This window comes from Perca flavescens, chromosome 18, assembly GCF_004354835.1.
Source record: "Perca flavescens isolate YP-PL-M2 chromosome 18, PFLA_1.0, whole genome shotgun sequence".
Taxonomy (NCBI): Eukaryota; Metazoa; Chordata; class Actinopteri; order Perciformes; family Percidae; genus Perca; species Perca flavescens.
Window position 1 is genome coordinate 12,731,770 of NC_041348.1, and position 18,397 is coordinate 12,750,166.

An 18,397-nucleotide genomic window follows, 5' to 3' on the forward strand; every position below is an offset into this window, starting at 1 on the left:
CTTATGCACCCAAAGGATAAATCATGATGAGATGTTTCTAATTCCATTCTACAGTGTATATCACAATGTACATGTGAGGATAGCATGATAATAGCACCCAAACAAAATTCTATTGTTCATCTCCCAAGGAAAAAAATAGTACCTTGCAATACTGTATTACAGAATGCATGAATAATGATTTCCCAAACCAGCAATAACCAAAGATCAGCGTTGCATGCACTTGCTTTTGTCTTGCTTTTCTGAGTTTTTCACACCCTTGGCTTCTCATCATAGACTGTAAAATTGAGCTTTGTTCCACATCTCACCATCATCTTGCCTCGGTCGCACGGAGGCGCTAGATCCCTTCAAGCATCGATCCTGTACATGCATTGACTTGTACAATTTGAAACCAGACGTGTAACTTATTCAGATCCCCCCTCCTTCTCTCTCTCCCTCCCTCTTTCTCTCCCTTTCTCTCCTCGTGTATGCTTTAGCCGCATGTCGCTCAGTCAGACTCCGTCAGTCATTCAGTCAGTTAGTGGCCCCGGTCCGCTGCGCCTTCGTCCGCCTCCATACAGCTCTCCAAAGCCAAGACGCGCCACCGCCGCCGTCAATGCGGGCATGACATACTGCTGGCAGCAGTAGTGAAGTCAGCCGGCTTTTAAGCAGATTACAAAAGAAGAGGAAGAGACGTAAGAGTAGAAGAGAGTGAAGTGACTGATTTCTACCCCTGCCGTGCGTCGAGAAGAGTAGATGAGGCAATGGCAGGGGCACAGCCTGGAGTTCATGCGCTGCAGCTCAAGCCAGTGTCCGTGCCCGAGAGCCTAAGAAGGGGCACCAAATTTGTGAAATGGGATGATGTAAGTAATGGCGAGAGAGACCGGCAGTGAGTCTTTTGCTTTTTTCCACTGGCTGGTGTTTTCTGCACGCTTTGTATGCATGCATATAGAATGTATTACACAATCTATAGGCTACTCATGCAACAGTAGCCAACAGCTTTAATTATCAGAGGAGACTGCACTGCCTGCATTTGGCTTGCTGGTTACTTGTATAAAGAAATGCAGCAGAAATAACCTGTCTACTGACATGTGCTTTACAGTTCCCAATTTACGAGATGTGTGTGTGTGTGTGTGTGTGTGTGTGTGTGTGTGTGTGTGTGTGTGTGTGTGTGTGTGTGTGTGTGTGTGTTCGCGCGTGCGCGCGCGCTTGTTTGTGAGAATGTGCTCTGCTTATTAAAGTAATTAAATATGTGAATAAAGCTAACCCCTCCCCCGTTCACTAAAACACATTTTTATAAATGAACAATTAATAAGTGTATCGGGGCTCAATGCGCGGATCGCAGCGGAACCAACAAGCAAGAGTTAAATAACGATCGGGCTTTGTTTTCATCCATACTACTGGCTATATAGCTGTAGTGAAATGACCTTGATTAAAATTGATTGCACGCTGCTGCTGAGTAGCCGGCAATAACACAACAGTAGTAGCGTTAACAGACCGCTATGACGCACTGCACCTTCCCCAAACCCCAAATCACCACATCCCTCTAATAACCCCGTGTAGAGAATGAACCTAGCTGTTGCACTTAAAACTGAATTTCAACTGAGTGACCTTATTATTTGTTGTTTTCACCTCCTATGCAGTCACAACAGTATATCTCTATATTCTTAATGGGACTTTCTGTAATATTTGTTTCACATGTTTTTGCAGCCCATCTCATATGAATAGCTGCACACATTCCTCTGGCTTCTCCAAACCTTTGTATATCTTAACTCTATGATCATTTGAATATGAGCACAGTCATGATTACTTTCATTCGGTAAAACCGGTTGCTCTTTTCCTTTTTCTGAAAATGCAGAGTGATGTGCCCGCCTGGAACTGTTGTTATAGTCTTGTGTGAAAGTATTTATTAAAGAAGAATCAAATCTCAATAAATAATGTAAATCGTACATTTAGATAAGCATAGGCATTCAGGTGTTGGTAATAAACTGTGCTACGATCATCCTCACACATACACGGTGGAATAATCCGCTCAGGTGATTCAAGCACAGCGCAGATGGCATGAGTGTTATAAGAGTGTGAATGTTGTCCGTACAGATGGTGGAGAGGAAATTATGCACACTTGCAAACCTACCACTCTGTCAGTTATCAATCTTACACACAGATAAGAGAATTTGAGTATTTCCTTAACTAGTAGTTACTAATGAGTCTTCAGCCCTTCAGCTCTCTGGTTGGTATGTTGTGAGAAGGGGTGTGAATCGGTTTCCCCTAACAGCCGTGTTTGTGTACTGTAGTTTGTACATGTGGGCCTATCTCCAGAACCAAATGCCCATCAGGCCTTTTCCTGTGAAAACATACACCCTCAAACACAGACATATGCACAGATACTGCTTATTTTCCCATGCACTCCTTCCTTCCTTCCTTCCTCGTTCCTCTCCGTATTATTTCATGGAAAGAATCACAGAGGAATACCGAGACAGACCGAAAGTAATAAAGCTATAATAGATTGTCAGTGGAAAAAAAGGATTGAATTAAATCATTTTCTTTTTTATCTCGGCTTTTGATGTTGGGCTCCACTCTAACCTCTTTCAAAGGAAATTGAACAAGAAATTCTAATATTTCAATATCGTATGAGCAAAATGGATTACAAAATTACAGATTTTGTCTCACTGCTGACGTTCTGTGGAGGCAGAAAATGTGTTAAGTTTGGTTTATTGTGTAAGGATGGCAATGAACAACAGCCATGAGTTTTCGAGAGCAGACTGTCTGAAGCACTGCAGACCTCAGCACACACCGCCTGGTCGTGGACTGTTGAAAAAGAATAGAAGAGCAATCAGAAAACCTCTCGAAATGTTTGTGAGATAGTCCCAGACCTCCCCAACCTCCCTCCCGTACGCACCTTGTTGCTGCCACTTGCAGACAGCTTGCTGCTGCTGCTGTGGCTCATGACATGTCTAGTTGTGGTTTTAAACACTGCCTGGGTTGTATTATTATTTGTCAGTCAGTTCAAATGGTACATTCAGCACCAATAGGTGCCCGTAATGGGGCTGTCTGTTAAGTGGAGGATAGGCGGACATCCAGAAAAGGACCTTAAAGATATATCTATAGCCAGGACACACTTTGCCGATTATCGGCCGTTAGACAGTCTGGCAAGGTCAGTGACGCCAATCTGTTCGGTGTGTCCCGTGCCGTCGTCCGTCTGGGGGGCTGTCGGCGTTCATTTTGGCCGACCTGACATGTTCAGCCGCCGGCAGGGCAGTCGGGACTCACCCGGAAATGGGGAACGGAATGAGGTGACTTGAGTCTCTCAAAATCTGACGAAAATCTTTTAAACTGACCTTTGTTGAGCTGAAATGAAGACAGATTCAGCAACCGCACGGCCTATTTCTCGCTTAAAATGTTTTCAGAAACATGTTTCAGTGAACTATTTTAGTACAATATGAGATCGTATTCTGAACGGCCGCCATGACAGTCTGGCTTTGAATTTCCGGAGAAAACAAACCCATGTGATGCGTTCGTCCAATCAGCTGCCGGTTTTCATTTCTTGGGCAACAATACAGATTAGCGCCGCCTGCTGGTATAGAGATGTATTACGTCTCGTCTCCTCTCGTCTTTTTGGTGTGTTCTGTGGCACTTTTTGGACCAACACGGGGAGACTGATCATCTCGACTGGCTTTTCAGCCGAGGGTCGGTCGTCTGGTTGGTGTGTAGACACCTTAAGATGACTGACAGTGACTGGAAAGATGATGCTGGGTCCATGTAAACAGAATTTTTTTATAAGTTAATGTTTGTAGCAGGCCACTTTGGTCTGGTGCGTGTTAAATGAGATATTGTCAAGCTCCATGGGGGAGCCTAAAATCCCTTAAAAGTAGTAGAATATGTCAATAGCATACAAAACAGAAATATGCTGCGCTCAAATCACCTCTCGAACAAACCTCCTCAGTTGATAGCTAACGGTACCAACTCTACTAACAGGCAATGTCTCCTGCCTGGGATCGGTTCCTTAAGTGTGTTTTTACTTTCGCAAGTCACTCAAATGACAATAATAAAGCATGAGCAGCACTACTGCGGAGGTATTTATCTCAGCAAATTATTCTGAATGTTCTAAATAAATGTGTTTTTTTTTTCTCGTAAATGTGCAGACCCATGAGGAAATCGTCGCTAAGAGTCAATAATGGCTTAATGTGTTGGTAATGGTGGCCATGGTGAGTTAGGACATTAAGAAAGAAGCGGGTGAAAATGACTTCTCTCACATCATTAGGCAGATTCCCAGTGCTCTCAAGCCATGTTTTGTTTTTCTCTCTGACCAAAGACAATCCATCAATCGCCACATCTTGCCCCATGAGTGAATTCTTGACTTGGTTTATTGGTCTACTGTAGAAATTACTGATCCAACTCGTTATTATTTTATAGAGTTTTCTTGGAGTAAGTGATGTCTTCATGGAGAATTGGAAAGAGATATTTATCTGTAAAAATTAAATTGAAGACATTGGATTTAAACTCATATGGCGACCAGAGATATGGGTCTGCAGTTGATTCTTAGATGCTGTATCCAAGAACTGCGAGCATGAGGCCTTTTTCTGTAAACACTGTATGTGGGTATGCTGCATGCATTCAGTGGTACTTGTATGAGCTGCGTGTTTTGTCATACAACCAAGCCCGCAAAGATTGTGCAATCATGTGAACAGAACCAAAACGTTTCCTCTCGAGTCTCTAAATTTTACCGGAATGATGGTTGCCATAGAAAACATCACTGTATGCATTTGATGCGGCAGCTTACCAAATCCAGCATCCAATTAGTCGCTTGTTGACTTTCTGCTCAATTCCCTTTTTATTTTTTTCATTCTCTTTCTCTTTTTCAATTTTGTAATGGGTTCATAAAGGGGTAGATTTCACTATTGGTCTATCATGGAGCACATGTGCCAGGTTCCCTAAACTGGGATTGACGTATTTAGACGATATGAAATGATTTCAGAGTACTAATACTCGGCTACACATCAACACAGACTACTCTGGTGTCTACTAGCTCCCCAGCTCAACCCTTTTCATGATATCCGACACTGCAAGTCACATAGGGTCGCACCCAAATATGCCAAGCGGGTAGGAGATGCAGACCATTCGTTATGTCTCCCAATGCTGTGATAGGAACATCATTAGAAGCCTCCTGAAGACACTTTGAAGATTATCTTGCTCTGTGCGGCAAATGCGGTTTCCATCTCTGTGATCTCACAGCCATGGCTGATTGAGGGGGACAATACGCTACTGTTGTGCTGAACCACGGCCGCTGTGGACACAGGAAAAAAGAAGAAGCAAAGGCTCTTTCTTTTTATAGACACATCCAAATAATATGCCGTTGCCATGTATGCCTCAGGGTCAAACTGTGCGTGTGTGGGTGTGTGAGGCTTGGAGCCGTCCGTGTGTGAAACTGTGGGAAAGCATTTGTCTGTTACAAGAGGGGAAAATGGAAACATCAGCTGTGAAACAACCTGATGTTTATGATTGTAAGAGTCTCAAAGGAACACACACACACACACACACACACACATACCAGGCTCCTTGGTCATGTTTGGTGATGCCAGTTCATGGTGGGGAAAGTACCCTAGAAAGAAATGATTGGGTGCCTGCTTACAACATAAACGGCACTTTTAATGTCATTTCAGATTCTAGTTTGCATGTGGTATTACAAGAACTAGGCTTTGATCCTGAGAATTCAGTTAATTGGTTTGCCAAGAGAATACTCTGCCATGCTCACAAAAGCATGCACTCTTATAAAACACAGACTCAGACAGGGATAAACAGACGTAAGCAGACACACACACATTGACTCCAGATGTCCTTTTCTTTGTTTTCCTCCAGGATTCTACCACTGTGACCCCGGTGACTCTAGCAGTCGACCCCAAAGGTTACTTCTTGTATTGGACCGACCAGAACAAGGTGAGACATTGCACGCCTACTCAACTGTTTTGGATCTGCGGAGCCTTCAAGCTTGCACCTGTAACGCTCACATGAAACTTTTTTGCAGTCCCAACTTTTTAATTCTTAGGACGCATTAACATCAAAGATGAAAGTCAAACCAAATTTGAAGATATTTCACTGCAAGATACAGTTTACATGTCTTTGAGCCCAGATTTATTCAAAGTTATCACAGCAGCAAGACAGTAATTGTTTTTTTTTCCATCTCACTTTTGAAATGTTAAACATCAAATTAGCATAATGCTAAGAGGTACCCAATTCGAGGTATTCCACCTGGACTGTGTGCTTACGCATATCTGATTGGCCAATGCAGTGCATTGTCTAATAGTTTGCATTGCATGGTGGTAGAAGTAAAGCCAAAATGCTGAACTTTTTTGCTGTTCTTATTTTGTTGTATTTTCCCCGGAGCCCTCTGTGCCTGGAGCCCCTGATGTGCCAACGCAGTAATCTCATTCAAATGAATGAGGAAGCTGCGTTTTCCGCAGTGCCATTGTCGGCCAGAATGCTCTTTGTGAGCAAAGCCCAGACTCAATTTAAGTATAAGAAGCTTTGGTGTCCACTGTCCACCAAAGTACTCTGTTTTCTTTTGTCGTCTGCAGTGAAAGTGAAAACAGCCTGCCCTTCTTGTTTTGTTTGGCATGAATCTGAACAGGTTTCAGCAGAAGATAGAGCGTCAATTGAATGTGCATCCGCAGGCACAATTGAAAAAAAAAACCCAAATGGAATGGATTGTGTTTACTAACTATATACAATATAATCCTGCCTCACAATGTGGCTCAGCTGTCAGAAAATTGATTTCTGTAAGTACTTGAATTGTGTTGTGATGGAATGTTACAGTGCTTCATGCTTGAGGAGCTGGTGTATTACCACAGCAAAGGCATCATTTGTTCACAGATGACTGGTTGAAGCTATCCAACATTGTCATGTACTCATTACCATGGCAACACTATTAGAATTCTGTGGTGGCCATGTTAGGCGTTCCAGTTGTAAAAATGATCATATTACATTTAAGATTATTTGAAGTATCGGTAGCAGACAGGTTTGAGTTTGACATGTTTTACTGTTCGGTTGGCTTTCAACTGGCTTGTCTTGGTAGCCATTTTTGAATGTTTGCTTGGTGACACTGACCCATCTTTTATTCATTATCTTAGAACAGTTAGCACACCAGGTAGGGAGGTTCTCACCATCCATTTTGACTTAAGCCAGTTAAAGAGCAGTGCTGGAAAAAAACACTGAGATCTGAACTGGTGCACCTGCAGTGCTAAACTTGACACCTGTGAGATTATTCCATAGTGCATTGTGTTTTTTTTTCTTTTTCTCCTCCCCAATTATGGCAAAGGCTTTCATAATAACCAGGAACAAGATTGTGAAAATGTAAGATACCAGACCATATCTGACTCAGTAACCTTAAAAAGCACTTCCTCTCAATTTAACCTTGAAAGTGTATACATAATTTGCAGAGGCTATTCCAGTTTGGTCAAGTTGTTGTTTATGTTTTTATTTTTTATTTTATTTACACTTTCTGTACAAGTCAGCCTATCCGCGCCTCTATTCTTTAAAATACAATCCGCCTCCAAACAGCTCAACAGGCGTAATGTGTTCCTGTTCTATTTGTGTGTATGACTGTATCAGCAAAGGCAGTTAGAGGTAGACTAATTAATAGCTACCATTGATTTTATGTTTGCCAAGATGAGGGCATTTCATTGCAGCCGTACCAGAGCACAGACAGGAGTGCTGACCGAGGCTTTACCTCTGAACACACACACACACACACACCTCCATACACATACAAACATCAACAAAGAAAGGATCCTATTATGTTGGCAACCTGTAAATGAATACACTTTATGTGGAAAAAGAGGGGATGTCTTCAGGGTGTATACAGTTCTACTCAACAATTGATGAGGAAAGACTTCCCTGTCTGGAAAGAGAGAGCCAGACAGAGGAGCACTTTTTATGTCTTGCTTGCTTGTTTGTGAGGAAAATGTGTGTCTGTGGTCAATAAGCGTGATTCTCCAATAAGAGAATTGAGAGAGGCTGCTTGGCATCAATTTGTCATTATTTCCTGTGCCTCCGTCATAAGGCGAGGATTTTGAATGATGAGGCTTTTGTGTGTGTGTGCGTGTACGTGTGTGGGTGTCTGTTCTGTCTCTCAGCGGTGAGAGCAGTCCTGTCGCACACATAATAACTCAAATTGATACCAAGCGCCGCACAGACAAAACTCTATTAGGGCATAAAGAAAGGCACCGCTATATTCCTCAGTGCCACAGTTGACACACAAACGTGTGTGTTGTATGTGTTGAAAATATGTCTCGCTTGTATTTTTCGCTCACGTTTATTCATGATGGTATTGCACATCTGTTCAGCAGACCAATTTAAACAGGCTGCGATGCTGCGTCCAGTTGTTGTGTGTGTGTGTGTGTGTGTGTGTGTTTGTTAGAGACCCAGCCTAATGGCCTGCAGAGTATAAGCATTCCTCAGATTCTTCAGAAGCACAGCAGAACTGTACCCAGTGTGCCTACTGTGCTCACTTTCAACACACACGTGATGGATACAGTTTTTACTATATACTGGAGGCCCCTCGAAACAGGATTCAAATCATACTTTTTATTTAATTAATGTATTTTAGTTCAAATTATGTATTGACTCATGCTGTCTAAAATACAATTGTATTACTATTGTGTGTCAGCCTTGTCGACTCGAGTCATATGATTTGGGTTCTCGTCAGACTCAAGTCATGAATCTCATTACTTTCGATTTTACTTGACAAAATGGGAAAAGAGACTTGCAGCTCGACCTTGACTTTAATGCCACGGAGCTTTTTTTTTTTTAAAGATTATTTTTTGGGGGGGCTTTTCCCTTTAATATATAGTGACAGTGGACAGACTGGAAAGGGGGAAAGAGTTGGGGGAAGAAAAACATGCTCTGGTTTATTGGCATTTCTTTAAACCAATCACAATCGCCGGACAGAGCTAAGGTGCCTCTGCAAAATAGCCTCGGCAATGTCTAACCTAAGTGGCCTATCATTGTTGATTGGCCAACAGTAAAATTAGCTTAACGTTGCTAATTCCATAAGGACTCCGACAAACTTTAGGACTTAGGACCTTATAATAGAGACTTGAGACTTACTTGTGACTTGCAAATCAGTGACTTTGTAAACAGTATGTTGGCATGTGTGTGACACTGAGACAGAGAGAGGGGACGGGTGATAGAAGGACATTTCTGCTAATACAGAGGTTTGTCTTTTTCACTCAGAGTCTGATCCAGCAGTGGATTTCAGCCATGTTTTAAGGTCAGAACGGCAAAGTTTAGTTTTGACGGCAGCGAAGACTCAATGTCAGATCTGTTTAAGGCGTGATGTTCTTAGCCTTTTCCTCCTGGCTAGCCTTTCACTTGATGACTCAAGACTCAAGGATTCCTCGAGTTTCATCTTGATGCCTTTGTTGCAGTCAGAGTAAGTCGTGCTGACAATATGGCCTCAACTATAAACACAAAGTATTCTACGGTAGAAATGTCAGAAAATGCAATAAGATACTTTTATTGATTCTTGATTGAGTCTGTCAGGGTAATCGAGGGGACTTAACGATGGCAGCAGCCCAGGAGACGAGCTAAGACACCCTTGATTCAGAGATAAGCTTAATTTGATTTAGATTTTTTTGATTTTTTTGCTTCCCTCCCTCCACTTGTGGGGCGTTTGCCAAAACAGGAGCTTGAAAAATGCCACTCTTGTTGAAGATAGTTAATACAGTCTGATATAGTTGAAGTGTACTGCACAATCTCTTCCTTTCCTCTGTGGATAAAACAGGTGCAAACTGTGTGGATTCTAGTGTGACGTGAACTCCATGTCTGCACACTGCTGGATTTTTAAACAGGGCACTGCTATGTAAACTCCTGCAGTCATAACTCTCTCTCATGTTTGTATGTGTTTGGTTCAGAGTCCATTTGGCTGGCTTTTTGTGTTTCTGTCTGCTCTCTCCTTCACGTTGAAAGACCCGCTATTTTGTATACACACACACACACACACACACACACACACACACACACACACAATGTTCAAAACCCTTTCACAGATAGAGATCTGACAACAATCACGATGACGGTTGCTGACAGTGATGTTGCTTGTGATAATAATGTCAGTAACAATAACATGAGTAGCAAAACACAAACATGTGTAAACTCAAAGTAAATGAATACCACGTCGTGACCTTTTGTCAACATATTTCCATCGTACATTAGATATACATTAACCACGGTGTCGTAAATTTAAAAGTTGACACAATTTCCTTAGTTGTTAAATAAGCTTTGCTGCTTTCCCTTATTCGAGAAAAAGTACACACCACTTAAGAACGGGGAACTTGAATATACTTCCTTGTTCAGCGCTTCGCAATAACACTCCCATTTGGAGTTTTACTTCAGTGACTTTGAAATGGGCAATTACATTGCTTTGTTAAATTGTGTTGTTGACCGATTAGCAAATGTGTACCGGTGCTATTTTGAAAATATGATTGTTTGGCTTCTACTCACAAATACTTTGCTCAGAAATGACAAACAGACATAGCCTTAAGAAAAACTGTCACCTTGTGCCTCTGAGTCACTTGACACAAACCATTTTTTTAATGACACAAGTCACTAAGTTAGTTTTTACCCTCCACTATGGTTGATTATGGTACTTTACACATACCAGTTACAGTTCCATGAACAAACGTGCACACGTACCAGCACCCGTTTGTGCTGCGTACCAGCACCCGGCTCTATACACCCATTCACCCACACGCAGTCACACGTGTAGGCACTTACACTCGCAGACCAACATTCCTGTAATGTCCAACCATGAACAGGTGCTTCTTTCGTAGGTTAAAAATAATTTCTGCTCCTGTTGGTTGAGCCTGACTTTCAGGGGGAGGAGCTATTCAACACTGAGAGGTGGACTGACTCAGTCAAATGAACAGTCTTTTGGTTTAGTTGCCATGGTTGCCATGCAACAGCACACACCTTGTAAATGTCACATTCTCATTTGGTATCCACTCATATTCTCGTGAATTTTGCCATTTTGAAACAGATATCATTGTTTTCTTGTGTGTGTGTGTGTGTGTGTGTGTGTGTGTGTGTGTGTTTGTGTTTGTGTTTGTGTGTGCTCTCCTGAGCAGGCTGTGTGTGTGTGTGTGTGTGTGTGTGTGTGTGTGTGTGTGTGTGTGTTTGTGTTTATGTTTGTGTGTGCTCTCCCGAGCAGGCTGTAGTTATAATACAAGGTTAAATGCTTTCTTCTGGGAGATATGTGTTTTAGCAGTGTGCCAATTTCGGGACATTCACTAGACAAGCACTCAGCATATGGCATTAAATGATGTTCAGAGGTGAAAGACAGTTAACCCCGGGCCAAAACCAGACTCCCCACTTGGCAGCTGGTGTGTGTGGGGTATTTCCGAATGAACCTCATAATTGACCTAATCCCGAGCATGAGTAAGGCTGTTTTGGGTTTAGACTGTATTAGATATTACACACTCGGATGTGCAAACACACACACACACACACACACACACACACACACACACACACACACACACACCCTATTCTCTCCACTCCATCATAGTGGAGTTTACACATCTGTTTCCACCAACGCAGCAATTTTCTGTGATTACTGAGACTGCTGCTCCTTCACCTCTGTCAGCACTATATAGTTGTGAAAGACAAGGCATAAATCTGCAGCCAATCTCCTGAAAGTGAATTGTGACCTCTACCAAGTTGTAGCCTGGCACACAGGCACAATTTTATCTGAACCAATAGTGAGAAACAGAGACAGACAGAAAAACCGAGAGAAAAGAAGAACAAGAAGATCATGAAGTACAAAATGACTTATCTCATGCCCCCGTTACTTAACAAGTCACTTTCATGCCACATTAGCATTTTGGTGAGATCATTTAGGCTGGCTTTTAGGAGATTGGACCTGTGCTAAAAGGTAAAGGTAAGGTAAAGGTACTTTATTTGTCACATACACATACATGTAGCAAAATTCATTCTCTGCATTTAACCCATCCCTCAAGGGACTGATGTAAAATTGCTACTGTATACCATTTTTAAAAGCAGCCAGCTCAACCCACCTAACATGTGTGACTTAGCATTAATGATTGGGTTGGAAACTTTGCAGACATTTTAATAAATCCTTTTAATAATCCATAATTATCAAATTTGCGGCTTTCTTCTTATTTTAGTACAGTGACATTTTTACAGTGGTAGTTAGTTATGTTTCATTCTGTGTTAAGTGCATTCATCTCCTGTTGCTCATCTTTCTTCCATATGGCCCAGCCCTTCAATCAATTACTCTCATCATTATACCTTTACATTGTTGAATATCAATTAGACATGCCTATTCAGCCACAAGTTAGCTACTCCCAGTGGGATCCATCACAGTATTGAATCCAGAAAATTATATTCTATATCAGATTGCATGAGTTTAATCGTGGTGGTCTTCAGAAAAATGATCAGTCTGCAGATACACCTGTCATTTTAGTTACATTTTGGCTGTGTTTTCTCATAGAAACAGCTTATTCAGGCCAGAGCTGCACTGTAGTCACACAAACTGGCAAAGTCTTGTTGTTTGCCAAATGATGGACAGTATTTTTATTTATTTATTTTTTGGGCATTTCTGCCTTTATTCAATAGGAAAGCTGAGACATGAAAGGGGAGAGAGAGGGGGGAAGACATGCAGGAAAACTGTCACAGGTCGGACTCAAACCCTGGACCCTCAGCATAGAGGAATAAACCTCTGCATATGTGCGCCCACTCTACCTACTGGGCTAACCAGCCACCAAATGATGGATAGTATTCAGGTCACAAAAGTCAAATGTGCTAATCAGTTGGAACCCCTCTTTACCCTGCCAGCTCCCTAGTACAAAATCTGTGTAAGCCAACAGTGTGAAGATTCACAGCAAGTGAGTGGGCGTGTTGATGACGTTTCATGCTCATGTACAACAGGAAGAAAACAATAAACCAGGGTGAAGAAGGAGGGTGATTTATATGGAGACGGCAACAAAAATGTCTAACTGGAGAGACGATAGGAACTTCTGTCGGGAAGGGCCGACGCCGAAATTGTCAGACAAATTGAAGGAACGGCAAGAGACTTGTTTGTTTATGGCCAACTTATAAACAGCTCTGTGACGCAGTGTGATCTGCGTCATGTCCTGTCTGCTGCACACTCTACCCAGCGCCACCCCTCGTCTAAATCCAACAGAGTATTTCCACTAAGTAAGAACGCATCTGAAAATCTCCTGTTGTGTGTTACATATATGAAAACAGCCAGGGGGGGACCTAATTCCTCAGACATAGTTTGGAATTCATATGTGAAAAGGGCTAAAGTGACTAAAGACTTCTGATGAGCTCTGGGTCAAATGTCTAGTAGTTACTTTGTGCTATCGGGAACAGCAGAGGACGTTGCTAAACTTGCTGAAATATTGGACTTGATAAGGTACTGACACACACGCAGCACTACTGACTGTCATTTTGATAGATTAATTATCTGTACTAAAACCGACTTGTCATGCCACATATTTTCTATTGTGTGTCTTCATACCAGCTTTCAATAAAACTGATAATTACAGTACCAAATCGTACTGATAGTCCTCCTCACACAATATTGCGCCCTAAAAACTTGACATCTAGATTCTTTGTCAATCTTGAGGGTAGATGCGGTGAGTAGTCTTGAGCAGGTATTAACACTCAGGGTGAGTCAAAAATGAGGTGCAAATGATGGGCTTTTATTATAGCTGACCCAATTAAGGCCCACAGGCAAAAATTATAATAAAAAAAATTAACAAAATTAAGAAAAGTAACTAGACAGCACTTTCAAGGAAATAAATTAACATTGACTTGAGAGTCAAAACAATCGGAAGTATAAATATACAACTATTCACTAATAGACCTTAAATCAGGTTTAACGTGGCGATCATCCAGCAGACTTACGTCCTACTACCTCCATGTATACTCCAGCTCTGTTTTTGAGCAAATACTACAGCGACTCTATATAGGCTGCGGCCTGCCCCTCAAATTGGAACATACCAACATATAGCATACAGGGGTGACGCAGGTGAGTAGATAAATACAGCTTAATGCAGCCAAAGACAAATAAAGCTTAATACAGCCAAAGACAAATAATTATAAAGCTAAACATTTACATAATTAACATTATCCTTATACGAAGCTATAAGACATCTTAACGGCTAATAATTGTATTCCTTAAGAATTACGATTAGCTTCCTGTTACCCCGGACGTTCTAACCTCATTTAAACCACAGACAGTATATAAGATGTAAACCTAAGGATTGCGGCAAACTTTCCTTTATAATAAAGAGCACATAGTAAGCCCAAACCATTTTACACTGTATACTTTTACACTCACTAAATGAACCTTAGCTAAGAAAGACTTAAGTAATGTTTGTCACAATCTGTACGGTTGTAAACAATAGACAACGATGTATATATGAATATACCTAGGCATATAACAAATCTCCGCAGTAACCTATTAGATGTTAAAAATGTGCACAAAACTACGGGATTAATATGGGGAATACGATGAATGACAGATTATATAAAACCAATATACAAACCGAACATATAGACTCGTCAACTAAACATATACAAGCAACTTCTTCTTCACTCAGTCTTTGAGATTAAAACAGGTAGCGCATCGCTATGCGCCTCGTCACAGTCAATGTCATGCTTAAAAAACAAGCTTTTTGCTAATTTTTGTCCTCATGAAAGCTGAGGAAACTCTTTCCACACAGGGTAAAATTGCTGAAGGTGTTCAGACAGCAGCATTATCTTCAGTAGATTTCAGCCATCCAGAGAGGGTAAGGCTTTGAAATCAACCCTGACTGACTAAAGCTTACAGCAAAAGGTCAGGGCAGAGTTATTGATGTCGGCCTTAGATGTCGCTGTACGGAGTCTTTACAGTTGTTATTTATTGGTTCTTCGTTGGTTTTTGTCACTGTTGTCACCGCATCGCTTGAATATTATGACAGTTAAGACAGCCACTCCATGCCATGTTTGTTTCCTACAACACAATGTAAAGCAAGGATAACTTTTTTCCATCTTCCAATTTTTTATTAGGTGGCATGAACAACATCTTGGCTCAGAGCGCCCACCCTAAAACAAGAGAATGTAAACTGCTGATCTGCTCTGACAGAACTATAATGTAGAAAAACAGTGGCCTGGGTATCTGTGGACTTGGCGTTGTAGAGTAAGTCCCTATTTATCAGAGCTGAGAGTCAAAAGCAGAAAAAGAAAAGTGTTAAAAGAAAGAAAAGCGTTGCCAAACTCTTTTGGATTAGCAGTTCCTGGGTGACTTCAGAAGGCTTTGTTTGCGCTTGAGTTAGTCTTGTTTTTCTCTTTGAATTCCGATCAGGACTTCTTTTCCACTGCACTGTGCTGGTCTACGGGTAGACAAATACATGCTCAAGCAGGCGTACACACAAAGTAACACTGGGGGGGAGGAGGAGTGGGGACATTTCCTCTTCTGAACAACTGGAGTCCGTTCACTCAAACTTGGAACCACAGATCTGGAAAGAGAGCTTTTTGTGCGTTAGAGTCTGGCTGATTAAAGGCTCCGTTGGTGCCAACACTGTTCAGTGTAAGTCTCTGTGCCTCCACTGGGTCTGCCCGGGGACCGGAGGTGACTTAGCGATAGCAGCAGCTCTGACTGGGCAGCTCAAACACCCTGGATTCAAGTGATAAGCTTAACCAATCACGTATGTAATGTTGTAGCAGCAAGTGAAGGATAGTAGTAACGGCCCACAGCCAGTAATAATATGTAGGGATGTACAGAGGTTGGACAAAACAACAACCTCAAAATATACAGTAATGAAATCCAATCCATTCAATAGCCCTGCAATAAACATTTCCTTTGTGGGACTGCGTTAAGAGAGGGAGTTCATTATATGGTAAGGTACATTTCTCTTCTTTTGTCCGTTTGCCTTACCTACTATACCAGTCCCTACCATACCATCCCTCTCTTTTTTTCTTTTCTTGGTAAGACACTTGACTGCCGAAAAGTGGGGAAGAGAAAAAAGAGAAAATTATTTGAGTTTTTAATTGGACGACACATGCATACTTTTAACATCATTTACTAAGTTACACTATTACAGAATGTAAACCTGCACAAAATGTATGTTCAGCTCAATATTTATATTTATATTTTTTATATTGTACATTTTGATGGCCCTGTGGTGTAAATATGACTGAAGAAAAAGAAGGCTATTAGAGAAATTAATTAGACTACTCAAGTTAATAAGCAGGGAATCATCTGTATATATATATATATATATATATATATACATATATATATATATATATATATATATGTGTGTGTGTGTGTGTGTGTATACAGTGGGGGAAATAAGTATTTGACCCCTTGCTGATTTTGCAGGTTTGCCCACTTACAAAGAATGCAAAAATCTACAATTTTAATCATATGTACATTCTAACAGTGAAAGACAGAATCCCAAAGAAAAATCCAGAAAATCACATCATATGAATTTATTAAAATTGATAACCATCTGATGAGGAAAAACAAGTATTTGACCCCCTGGACAAACAACATGTTAATATTTTGTAGAAAAGCCATTATTGGCCAGCACAGATGTCAAACGGTTTTTATAGTTGGTGACAAAGTTTGTGCACATTTCGGCAGGGATGTTGGCCCACTCCTCCCTGCAGACAGCCTCCAAATCCTTCAAGTTCCGAGGTTGTCGCCTGGCAACTCGAATTTTAAGCTCCCTCCAAAGATTTTCAATCAGATTCAGGTCTGGAGACTGGCTAGGCCACTCCAGAACCTTGATGTGCTTCTTCTTCAGCCACTCTTTTGTTGCTTTGGTGATGTGCTTAGGGTCGTTGTCGTGCTGAAACACCCATCCTCGACCCATCTTCAGCTCTCTCACTGAGGGAAGGAGATGTCAGTCCAGAATTCCACGATACATGGCCCCGTCCATCCTCCCTCAATACGATGGAGTTGTCCCGTCCCTTGGCTGAAAAACATCCCCAAAGCATGATGTTGCCACCACCATGCTTGACGGTGGGGATGGTGTTCTTTGGGTTGTACTCGGTGTTCTTTGCCCTCCAAACACGACGAGTTGAGTTGAGGCCAAAAAGTTCTATTTTGGTCTCATCTGACCACATCACCTTCTTCCAGGCCTCTTCTGAGTCGTCCAGGTGGTGAATGGCGAACTTCATGCGGGCCTGTACATGTTTCTTCTTGAGCAGGGGGACCTTGCGTGCGCTGCAGGATTTCAATCCATGACGGCGTAGTGTGTTACCAACCGTTTCTTTTGTAACTGTGGTCCCAGCTGCCTTCAGTTGATTCATCAGTTCCCCCCTTGTGGTTTTGGGATGATTCCTCACCGTTCGCATGATCAGGGACACCCCACGAGGCAAGATCTTGTGTGGAGGCCCAGACCGAGGAGGTTGGCGGTGGTGTGGTGCTTCTTCCATTTCCTGATAACTGCACCGACAGTTTATCTTTTCTCTCCAAGTTGCTTTCCGATTCTCTTGTAGCCCATCCCAGCCTTGTGCAGATCAACAATCTTGTCCCTGATGTCCGTAGAAAGCTCTTTGGTCTTGCCCATGGTAGTGATGTTGGATGCTGGTTGTTTGGGTGTTCACAGGTGTCTTTTATACAGGTAACGAGGTGAGGCAGGTATATTTGATGTAGATAATTGGTTCGGATTGGGACTGTGTCTTAAAGAAAGACTAACTGGCTTGTAGGAGCCAGAATACTTGCTGTTTGTCCAGGGGGTCAAATACTTGTTTTTCCTCATCAGATGGTTATCAATTTTAATAAATTCATATGATGTGATTTTTTGGAATTTTCTTTGGGATTCTGTCTTTCACTGTTAGAATGTACATATGATTAAAATTGTAGATTTTTGCATTCTTTGTAAGTGGGCAAACCTGCAAAATCCGCAAGGGGTCAAATACTTATTTCCCCCACTGTATATATATATATATATATATATGTGTGTGTGTGTGTACATATATATATATGTGTGTGTGTGTGTATATATATATATATATATATATATATATATATGAAATATAATGATATATACAATACTTATTGTTAGACTAAGTGCTCGTGTACAGTATGACTGCTAACAAGCAACAGCTTGTGTTGGCCCAATCAAGGGTGCTCTGTGTGACTGGCTGTTTAAATTATGGCAGCAGAGTGATGAGGATGATTAAGCTTCTCATTGTCTCATGGGTCGATGTATTTATAACATTTATGCCGGCCTATTTCTGGGCCGCTTATTCAAAAGTGATGCCTATTATGTTGATTCATTTTATCTGACACAGTTGTTCGCACAGAACACAGCTGGACGTCGAGTGCTCAGTATTTGTATGACGGAGGTGTTGCACGCGGTCACAGGAATGAGCAAGCAAAGCGGGAAAGGAAGAGTGGATGAAG

At 41.6% G+C, this 18,397-nt stretch overlaps 1 protein-coding gene across 2 annotated transcripts in view; it reads left to right on the top strand.

The window, feature by feature from the left end:
• Positions 1 to 491: 491 nt before the first annotated feature.
• Positions 492 to 18,397, top strand: part of plcb1l (phospholipase C beta 1-like) — a 119,165-nt gene continuing 101,259 nt past the window's right edge. For both annotated transcript variants that reach the window (XM_028604520.1, XM_028604522.1), the window contains exons 1-2: positions 492 to 839; positions 5,833 to 5,910. In XM_028604520.1, coding sequence (XP_028460321.1) covers positions 741 to 839; positions 5,833 to 5,910 — 177 coding nt within the window. In that variant the 5' untranslated portion in view covers positions 492 to 740. The remainder of the gene's footprint in view (positions 840 to 5,832; positions 5,911 to 18,397) is intronic.